The sequence below is a fragment of the Chaetura pelagica genome, unplaced genomic scaffold, assembly GCF_000747805.2.
Source record: "Chaetura pelagica isolate M959 unplaced genomic scaffold, ChaPel_1.0 scaffold105, whole genome shotgun sequence".
NCBI classification, from domain to species: Eukaryota; Metazoa; Chordata; class Aves; order Apodiformes; family Apodidae; genus Chaetura; species Chaetura pelagica.
Window position 1 is genome coordinate 1,816,782 of NW_009953393.1, and position 11,311 is coordinate 1,828,092.

The following is an 11,311-nucleotide window of genomic DNA, read 5'->3' on the forward strand; positions in this document are numbered from 1 at the left end:
CATTTTCTCTCTAGGGGGTAAATATCAAAAAAGGGATCTTTTTTTGCTCCCTTGTAACCTTTCTCAGGGTTTGCATTTAGTTTCTGCATATAAAGTAGATCCTATCAAAGCTGTCAGAAGATCCTGTTGAAGCTTTGGCTTGTGAGAATATGTATTTAGGCAGATTATTTAATTTCTATAGGATTCTACCCACATTTCTCAGCAGAAATGGAGTCTGAACACATTCAGCTTTTGAAAACAGAATGAACACACTGAAGTTAAAATACTCCAAAAAACTTAACAATCTAAGTTGATGGCCAAGTGAATATAAGTCAACAAAGTGCCTTGGCAGTCAAGAGGGCCAAACGTGTTCTGGGGTGCATAAGGCACAGCACAGCTAGGTGGTCCAGACAGGTAGTTGTCCTACTCTACCCTGCCCTGTTGCAGTCCTACCTCGAGTACTGTGTGCAGTTTTGGGTGCCTTAATACAAGAAGGACATACAATTATTTGACTGTGTCCAGGGGACTGCAGCCAAAATGGTGAAAGTTTTTAAGGGTAAGACTTATGAGGAGCAGCTGAGGTCACTAGTGTTTTTTCAACTTAGAATGGAAAAGGCTGAGGGGTGACCTCACCACAGGCTACAACTGAGTCTGTGTCAAGGGAAGTTCATATTGGATATTGGGAAAAGGTTCTTTACTGAGAGGCTGGTCAGTCTCTAGAACAAAGCTTCCCAGGGAAGCCAATGTCTGTCATCAAGAAAGTTCTAACTGTTGATTTAGTTGAATGCAGGAACAGGAAGGCTGAAACTTCTATCAGTGAAGGCTTTTCTACCAGTTAATGGATATAAGACAGATAATGATCTATCAGAGATGTTCAATGAATACTTGAGTCTGTCTTAGGTGTAGAACAACAACTTGATCTCCCAAAGTCACCATAGTTGCCTGCTCCATGGTGTTCTATCAAGTGCAAGAATAGTTCTGAATGTCAGAGGGTTTTCTCTGTTTACCAGGTCAGCTGCCCAATGAAAAAAGCAAAGTTTGAATTTAAGATACTTCAGGAAATTGTATAAATCTTTAAGGAGGGAATTGAATGAGCCATTATTACTATGCACCTTACATTATCATGGGTTTCATGACCATGAGTGAGTTTCATATGAGTTCCATATGAGTTTCATAACTCACAAAGGCATACCAGCAGATTCTATCTGTAGATCACTTGTATACACCAACATTTAGTAGCTAGAACTGAAATCCAAACTCTGGATACTTTTGAGTTACTTCTCCATTCATTACAATCTGCGATTTCATCCATGTTTCTATGTCCAGACCAAATCTAACTTATCACTACCATAAAGAAACTGTACAAATGGAATGTGCTTTATATTCCACTTTCTATACTTTCAGAAATTAATATAATTGAAAGCAACGTCCAGCCCATCATCAGAAAGGAAGGTAAATGAGGCCCTTACTATATATATTTCTGTATATGTTTATATGCATATACAGAATATATATTGTATATATTTAACAGGATGCATTTTATACATAATAACTCCAGGACATTCAGCACTTTGCTGGAAGAGCAAAGATACAAATATTGTAATTAGAACTGGCTGAAATATTTTGTATTAAAATTTTCCCATTGTTGTTCATCCTAAATGGATGTTCTCCTTTTAGTATGGGCTTTAAAAACATTTTAAAATAAACTTTTTTTAAAAAAAACTTGTTTTAAGTGCCCCAAATATTACTGTCAATTAAAAAAATATCCCTTTTAAAATCAAAACCATTATTACTGAAAAATGAAGCAGATTTTTTTCATGCAATTTGAAGAAAAAAAAATCTGATCATTTTTCTTTAGTTTTCAGTCAGTTCTAAATATCAATATCTGTTGGATGCCTAGAAAGGATGGTTAGCAAAACATGCTTTTTTGGTTTATTGAGGTGAAAGTATGAGTTAAAGATTAGTGGTGGGACTGAAGAGAACAGAAAATGGGGCTAGGACTGTTAAAATCACTTGTGGTTTATAACTTGACTGAGCCATTCATTGGTTTCACTAGATCAGATACAATGTTAATGAGCTCCAGTTTCTTATTGAAATAAAAATACTGTCAATGAGTCTGGTTGAGCTCATCTGAGGAGAATGACTGTTTAATGTGTCTTGCAAAAATTTTATCCAGACTGTTTAACAATTGTTTCTGGGAGGACTTCCTCCCAGCAGAAGTGACATCTTGCTTTTTTTCAGCAGCTTGTCTGCACATCCCATTTAGGATTAGACACCATCTAGAATACATGCCAATCTTTGTTGCTCAGTCTCCATCATGAAATCAGATCCACAGAGCCATGTAAATGGATGAAAGTTCCTGTATGGTAATTCATCCAAGATATTTTAGAAATCTTCCTATGAAAAAGGTGGATCACTCTCTGAAAGTACCTTTTTTTCTGTTAAATCCAGAGGCAGGATGTGTAGTTTAGATGTTTTACATGATGTTTAGAAGTTAAAAGTTAACTGAAACAAAACTCTCAAAGAAAAAATGAAATATCTGAGTATTTCTATAGTCAAATGTACGACTAAATGTTACTCCCAGAGAGAGAAAAATAACTTTGTGGGTTAGTGCGTATTGAAGAGTTACCCCATTCTATTGCCAGTACAGTGTTTATGCTTTGGGACACCTTCCAGGGAATAACTTCTGGTCAACACAGTCTGATGATTCAGAAACAGACCAAGTATAGACAATTCTGACCCTTTTCAGTTTGCTAGTAGTAACAGTAGCAAGCAGCAGCTCCCATCAAAACCACATAAATCCACCATTTTCTATAGAAAAAAAGCTGGTAAAGTTGCAGATTCCTTTTTACAATATATGTCAGGAAGTTCTGGCAGATTGTGATTTCAATTTAAAAAAAAGAAAAACCACTGCTACCCCCAGGTTTGGAGGGGGATGTCTGCCCTTTCCTGCCTCAATGTTTTCTGCTTGAATTGTACTTCCATTGTCCATACACAGGCAAGTTAAAGGGATATAAAGAGTTAAACCTGTTTGAAACACAATCAAAGGACTGATCCTAGACTAGGCAGTATAGCAAACTATGGCTTTGCCTTTGTTTTTGATTATTGTGTTCTATAGGGCTTACACAAAATTAAGAAGTTTCCTTTGGCCATTGAAGTCGAGGTGACATCTCCCATGCAACTCAAAGAATGATTGCCCTTAATGCTGACAAACATCCTTAAAATTGTTTTAGTTGGTCTATGAAGTTTACTTCATTTTTTCTTTAAGCTGGGTGACCACTGGCTTCATCCTGGTAGCCTAAAAAACATTCCCAAAACAACAAATAAAAAACCTCAAAACAACATAAGTGAATTATGATTAAAATACCTGTTTTCCCCTTTGCTAGCTGTACAATGAGTAAGAAGTAACATTTCACTCTCTAGTTCTTTTCTAAGCTTTCACACAATAGTTTACCTCTGATCATTAGTAAAGCAATAGTTATAAAAGAGTCCAATAATGCTACAGAGTAAGCTTCTTAGCATATATATAGAGAGAGAGAGAGAGAGAGAGAGAGAGAAAGACTTCCTTTCAGCTCCTCAGGATCTGTTTTTTGTCTGAGACTGTCAACAGATGTTAAAAATATACACAAAAGGAAAAAAAAAAAAAAGCCACCACAACAACAATAAATTTTAAGTATTAAGTGTGCAATAAGATCTAAATTTAAGATAGCATTGGATGAAGTGCAAGATTGTACAACATTGCTGCAAATGGTTTCTCAGATTTCAAAAATCCTCCATTACATTAATCTGATTTATTAAGGGCAGGAGGGATAATGCTATTTCCATCTCAGCTACATGGAATGCCATACATGTCTTTATGACTATTCGTAATGTGTTGTTTTTTTCCTATGTCACAGACCCATCTATCACACAACTTACTAAATTAATTGAAGGGGAACCTGAGTTCAAAATAGTCAGGGAAGGGGAGACAATAACAAAAGTGATTCATGGAGGTTGGTATACTTTCAGCAACTCGATTTATATTAGTTAAAATTTCAAATGTTCACTATTCCCAGTCAGTTTCTGCTTTACATAGGTGATTCATGTGATATGTTAGACAACTCTTGTTTTTTCTAAGAAGACCTTCTGGAAGTGCTGCAATTTTATTGCATCATTTCATTCTCACTTCTCATGCTTTTAAAAAAACAGGGGGTTTTGCCTAGCTACATCCCATAGATACAGTCAAGACAGTGTTAGAAATATTCTGCATTCTGTGGTAGCATCTCTTGTAGCTGGGAATTATTTGCTGGTTGTTGTCCTGCAATCAGAAATGCAGTAAGTGATTCTATGATAGAAAGACAATTATATCAGACAGAGAGGTAAACTCTGCCTTCTGCTTTTCTAGGGGCATTGAGAAATTCACATCTAGGGTGCCATCCTAACTTCTGGGGAAACAGTTCCCGGTCTCCTCTGAATGTTTCAATTTTCATAAAATATGCTGTAGTATTTCCTTGTGTGCTTCAGTAATTTTCAGCATGTCAAAAACAACACTTGTAGCACTGTTCTTCACTTTATTAATGTCTTTAATTTGAAAATCCTTGTAGAACCAATTATTAAAACATACACAAAAATAATTGATGGGAGACCTGTGGAAGTGACAGAGAAAAAAGTAACAGAAGAAATAATTATTCAAGGTAAATCATGCTGAGCTCTCCATACTTAGTGAAGTTAAGCATTACATACAAAAGAAAAATATCTTAAGTTCTGTCCTAATTCCTAAACTGCATTTCCTGGAGAGATTAATTTCCCCTGATGCTTCCCACTCCCTATTTATGGCTCAAATTCTGGCTGTGTGTGTTACACACACATATACAGAACCAGCAACAATATTTTAACATCAGGCAAAATAATGAAAAATTGTATTATTATTTTTTAATGTATATTTGTAACGTGTCTGCTTTTGAAAGTTTCTTTTTACTATTTCAGGATGTGACTGCTTTTACTGTGTCTTACTTTCAGGATGTGAGCAGATATTTACTATAAATAAGTTAAATTTGTCTAAGCACTTTCCTGAATATTTCTAAATACTATTTGTAAACTTCTCAGTTTAATTTGGGACACAGTGAAAGTCAAAATTATTATAAAAGCAGGTCAAGGCATGTTAAAGGCAAAACCAGTGTTAAATAGGAAAAAAATAACTAACAGGCAATCCTCTTATATCACATTAAAATACCCTGTCTTACACATTTTTTTTTGAGGTCCTGAAATAAAATATACCAGAATTACTGCAGGTGGTTCAGACAATGAAGAAAAGTTAAAGAAATTGCTTGAGGAAGGTTAGTATCCTTGCTTTCTTTCCTTTAAAGATTACATTACATAAGTAATTACTGAATGGATACAGTGTGTTCTCAGCAAAGGTGCTCATACTGCAAATTCATACCAGAGACTAAACCTCAGAAACTGAGAAATATCCACATCTAACATTCTGGTTGGAGTCTCTCATCTTCACATTTCGCTCAGCTCAAGAGCTGAGGATGCTTGTTTGTCATGCAATATGTTTTTTTCAGTGTTTACATGGAATTAAATATCCTAACAGATTAATTTTTTAATTCAGCAAAATGCTATGAGAGGATTAATACAGTAATATGCTGTTATGGGATTGTCAAATGTTTTCTGTACATGATTTTTTTGCGATACATGATTTTTTTGCGATAACCTGTATCCTATCAGAGGTTACCAAGGTGACCAAATTTATTGAAGGTGATGGTCATTTACTTGAAGATGAAGAAATCAAAAGACTTCTTCAGGGAGGTAATTCAGTGTATTATAACTAACCTTTTTGCAACAGGTTATGATAACTGAAACCCCTCTCAAATATGTTAATCTCAACATTTTAAAGACTGACCAAGTGGAAATGTAATTCTAATGGGAAAAAAACTAGAGTGCCATTTATGAAGAGCCAGATGTCTGTGAAACAGAAAGTACCAAAGTTTGTGTAACTGACTTTATTATGATATTGATAATAATAACAAAAAAAAAATAAAAAATCAGTCTTTAAAAAGTTATCTAATTAAAACTCAGGGGAGCAATGAAGATTTATTCCAGTAGTTGTAAATCCTTTTTTTTTTTTTCCCAGCAAGTTTAAATCTGTGAAAAACACTTATGAAGTGGAAAGTACTGTAATAGATCAAATTCGTCCTACTTATTGGTTCTTCAGAAATGAATATTCATTGCCCTCAAGTTAATAATTAAAGGCATGTTTAACATCCTTCTTCCAGTGCTTACAGGTGATGGGTATCAATGCATTAGCTTTAATTCTCTTCAAATGTAGCATTCCAAGGAATGGTTTTCTTTCCTTCTTTCTCTCTTAATTCTAACAGTTTTGGCAATGTATAACCAGTAACTGTAGAAAACTGGTGAAAGAACTTGTGCTTTTGAAATTAATCCTTATCTATGAATTTGGAATGTTCTCTGCTTAATGTAGATTAGAAAAACTATCTATAATAGCAATGGTGAATAAAAAAAGAGAGAATTCAAGTGTTATGTTTTTAGTAAATGTTGGTGTAAACCTAACTCAGAAGCTCAAACACAGGTGTGGATATTTCTCTTGCCATAAATTAACTAAATCCACTTCATTTTCTGTTCACTTTTTAGTAAGTTATAAACTTGAATACCAGTGAAGTAGCTCACAGCTAGCTGTGTGTTCACTGAACTAAATCTGATAGTTCTTGAAAATCACTGTTCTGTGGATATGACTTAAACTTCAGTTGAGTGAAAAAACTATTGGTGGCTGAACAACACAGAAAACAGCTTTCCTTCAAACAAAACCAAGCTAATTGAGAATACAGCTTAGTCTTAGAGAGAAGCCAAGGTATGGCTAATGAATACTGTTGACTGTATCTGTCTCTTGTGTTTTAAATATATAATTTTAGTTTTACAGATCTAAGCCAGGATTTGCCTATAATAATTAAAAAGAAAGAGGAACTTTCAGAGGGTTTATCTTATCCTATACTGTGCCCCAGCTATATGAAATACTTGCTCTCTGTAGATGTCTATTTCAGTGTTAAGTATTTAAAAATAAAGTTGAAAAGGAAAGAAACTACAGCAAGAAAATCCCTCCATATCCTGGGTGATGTTTTACTGGTTTCAACCAGGATATAAAAAGCAGTAGCAAACTTTATCTGTAGAACTGCTCAAAATTCTGGTGACAGGTCTAATGCCAGAGTCTAACAATTACGACTGTAATCATTTTCAGTTACAGAGGTATGCAATTAAATAGACATGATCTGTAAAGATATATCTTGCAACGATCCTATAGGAAAAGAGACAAATAATTTCTCTGTAGCAAATACGGAAAATGCAAAATTGTCTCTTGAATTCTTTCTTTCTTTCCTTGCTATTATATGTTAGTTTGCATAAGCATCCCGCTTTACAGAATGAACCAACCAGGCAAATTTGTCTCATGTTGTAATTTGATTTTTCTCTGTCTTTTCCACAATTTGTCCAGCCAGCTACCCTTGGCTGCCATAATAATACCTTACCATAAGTGTAGCCAATAAAAGCAGATACACATGCTGCTTTGTGACTGTTTGTGATAATGGTGATCATGCTTTATGGCCTTTTTACCTACATCAAATTACTTCTGTTCTATTGAAAATTTCCCAAGCACTTAAATGTGAATCCAGTCACAAACTGATGTATTCCCGTAGTCTAAAATAAACGAATCACATCATATAGGCTGTAATTCTACAATATCCAGCACTGCTTATTGGCAGTCTTTGCTGAGAAAAATTCTTAAAGCCAAGATTGCAAGGAATGACTCTTAGCCCTAGAGAAGGAATCACCTGTGGCATAACCAAGGAAGCCAGCATGATCATGAATAACATGATGGCCTGTATACAGCTCCACCCCCAAAGTGACATTGATTCCACTGAAGACTCCTTGCATATGGAAAAATACTATGTCAGATTTAACTGATTTGTTTTTGATGCTTATCATAGCTGGAACTGAGTACACCAAGGTTACTAAAGTAATTGAGGGAGAGCCACAAATTATCGAGAGAGAAATCAAGAAAGTCCATCTGGAAGGTTAGTTTATCTGAAAATCCAGTGTCACTAAGACCTGCTTTGCCTGAAGTGATCATTCTAGTTGGGGTTTTGTAGTATCCATTCACAAAAATCACTTAGTTCTGAAGTCAGAGTTTTAGCAAGAAGAGTTTTAGAATTGTTTTGGAAAATATTTATTTCACTAATGTTGCAGATAAAAATGTTGAGGTTTATCTTGTGGCTAAAAGTAACTAAAAGATTTGGCAAGCATATTAGGCAAGAAGAAATGTCTAACCACAAGGCTTAGGTAGAACATTTCAAAGAACATGCACCATAAGAATTGCCTTTTCTCTAAGCAGCACATCCAGGAGAAGACCACGTGAGTTGTTTTTAACTTGGGTTATTTCTTGTCAATGTTAATGTTGATATGACAGATTCTTGGCTTGGTGAAGGTGGGATAAGGTGGAGGGGTTGTACCTCTGGGCTTGAGTAAAAATGTCACGGGCCTTGGAATTTCCCTATTCTTATTCAGTTGTTAAATGAGGGAAGCTCTTGGGTTTGAAAAAGCTGAACAGTATCAAGGTTCAAAATTAATCTCTTAAAGGACCCAAACAAAGTCACCCTGGCTTTATACCAGGAATTTGTTCTTCAAGTCTAACAGTCCATTTCTAATGATTCCTATTAAAAGGTAAGAATTAGGTTGTTTAGAATTTCTTTTGTATTTGCATTTGTAAGTATGTACTTCTCCAGTTCCGATTCTAATAATGCAGAAAAAGATATTATGTCAGCCTTTGAACTAAATTCATAAGAAAAAAAAATGTCCTATGAGGAGTGAAGTTAAATAAATAAGTATCTATTTTTTAGATTTTAAAGTTTTTGCTAAATACTAAAGTTATAACATATAGTGTTTCTGTAAGTTCAATGTTGAGTAGAACAAGGCATGGAGGGAAGTCAACTAGTACCTGAAAGTAACAGATAGATATGATCTTCCACCATGGGGTTTACCTGAAAGTGTAATTGTGTAGACAGCATGTAAGTACGGAAAGCATACAATAGGTGGACCATGTTTTATCCTTGTCAGACTAGTACAAAGCTTGAAATTTTCTATCACATTGGTGCAGATACCCAGTGTTTAACCTCACCTGCAATTGGGTGAAACCTTTATCTCAGGGTGAAACGACAACCAACTCAGCTGCTTAAGCAATGACCCAAGTATGTCATAGTTATAAAGAAAGAAAAATGCAGTATCATTCCTATGCTAATAAGAGAAGAATTATCTCTTATGCTTGCTAATTGTTATTCCTCCCAAAGAGGAGATATCTGCTTTATAAAAATATCTCAAGGTTTGATTGGAAAGAGAAAAAATGTCCATGGTTTCACTGAGTCAGTATTTTGGAAAACAAATGTATCTGCCAATGAGTGTGGTACCTGTTCAATAGCCCTTGCTGTACTCTCTTAAAAACAGACATCTCTGAGAAAATTAACTGAAGTCTAAATATGGAATGATACTGGGGACTCATAATGCAGTTACATATTAAGTCCCAAACACAGCTGGAAACGTGGCCACCATCTTGCAGTGGCTGAGTTTCAGGCATATCACTTATAAATAATTCCTGAGGTATTATCTATACAGCAGACCTGGACATCCCCTGACAAAAGCTGAGACTGGGTCCTGGCTGTACATTTACCTGAGTTCGTACATCCCTGACAGTGTCAGATGGTGTTTGTTGAATGAAAAATGAGGATAAAATGTCCTATATAATGTAAACATCTGTAGGAGAACAGTGTAAATAATAGATTAATTCATATACTTAAAATGTAAAAATACTTTTGAATTGTTGGTAAGGTCTGACGGATGTGTGCAGATGACAGGAATGTGTGAATTGTAGTATAAGCATTCATGTTTCAGGTGATCAAGCCTACAAGCAAGTGGGACAAAAAAAATAATTTTCTGAAAACCTTAAAAAACAGATTATGCAAGTCAGAAATGGATTTCCAAAATTACTAAAGAGTTTGAATTCAAAGGCTCTTACAAATACCTACTGATTGCAAAATTTCTGTTTTCTAGAAGCACCTGTACGGAAACCACAACCAAGCAGGAGGACACAAGGTAAAAGCAAAACATACATTTAAACATTTATCAGATTTTATTCTCAGTTATGTTAAAAGTCAGGAGGAGAAAAAAAAACAACGTAAGAAAACTGATTTTGAAATGAAACTGTTGTATTAATACTTTTTTTTTTTTTTTTTAAGACATTTTAGCAAAGCTTGGTATTGCTAATCACTGTTTCTAGATGTTTTTTCTTACTATATTTCTATCTGAAAGCAACTTCAATTAAGTGCTTTGGTCAAACAATGTTTCAGGTTAGAATGAAGGCATCAGAGTGAGATATGACTGAAGTCTAACACTGTGAGAAGGGCACTGTGCGAATCTCCACTCACTGTTGCTACATTATTTTGATGTGTTAAGAAGCTGACAGATTGGTATAATTTTCTTAGCTGCCTGAACAGTGGTGAAAGATTAAGCATCAGGCTTCATCTTTCTTCACATGTCTCTTTCACACATAAATATAGTATATGATGTAACTATATTATGTATAATTATAGGTAATAATTTTGAGGTTTTTTTCTCTTTTTTTCCCAGGGGGAACAGCAAGAAGGAGGACGAGACTAGCTCATCGCTAAAAGTTTTCCAAGATAGAATCCACAGAATTACAAATTAACAGTATGGTCTTTGAGAGGAAGAGGAACTGTTTTGGAAAAAAATAAGAACATTAGAAAATGATGTTGTTTTGATAACATAATGTAAACTGAACCATGAATCCACAAAAAGATGTGAAGCTGCAGATACTCACTGCTAGCACAGTGCTCCTGAGGACAAGTAGCTCATTGGGGGTGCTTTAACTGCTCTGCATAGTAATCCCTATCCAGGGTGGGATTCTGGAGCAGCTGAAGGCCATCAGTTTCTGTAGAACCAGGATTTCTTCTTGTGCTGGCTAGTAAGTGTTTGCAGGATTGGATTCAAAAAACGCAGGGACAATACAGAGTGTATTTTTTTATTATTATTATTTCCACTAATTAAGAAAGATAAATTAAATTAGATAAGTTTTAGAAAAAAATGTCACTTCAGGTGACTTAGAGTAATCTAATGAAATATGAGATGTTAACATAGCATTTTTGGTTCAGTAGTGTTGTATGCTCTCTGTAAGTCAAAATTCAGCATGTGTTTAATATCATATTGACAACAGTAAAGTTACCTTTTCTAAACAAACAAATATGCCTTATATTGAATATATCTTCTTGTTTGT

The 11,311-nt window shown here is 34.9% G+C and overlaps 1 protein-coding gene across 1 annotated transcript in view; it reads left to right on the plus strand.

Annotated features, from left to right (window-relative positions):
* The window catches only part of POSTN (periostin, osteoblast specific factor), a 34,048-nt gene extending 23,291 nt beyond the window's left edge, over window positions 1–10,757 (plus strand). Inside the window, exons 17-23 of the mRNA XM_009998328.1 lie at window positions 3,876–3,971; window positions 4,563–4,652; window positions 5,217–5,294; window positions 5,689–5,769; window positions 7,959–8,045; window positions 10,072–10,113; window positions 10,648–10,757. Of these exons, the coding sequence (XP_009996630.1) occupies window positions 3,876–3,971; window positions 4,563–4,652; window positions 5,217–5,294; window positions 5,689–5,769; window positions 7,959–8,045; window positions 10,072–10,113; window positions 10,648–10,688 (515 nt within the window). The 3' untranslated portion in view covers window positions 10,689–10,757. The remainder of the gene's footprint in view (window positions 1–3,875; window positions 3,972–4,562; window positions 4,653–5,216; window positions 5,295–5,688; window positions 5,770–7,958; window positions 8,046–10,071; window positions 10,114–10,647) is intronic.
* The last annotated feature ends 554 nt before the right edge of the window (window positions 10,758–11,311 follow it).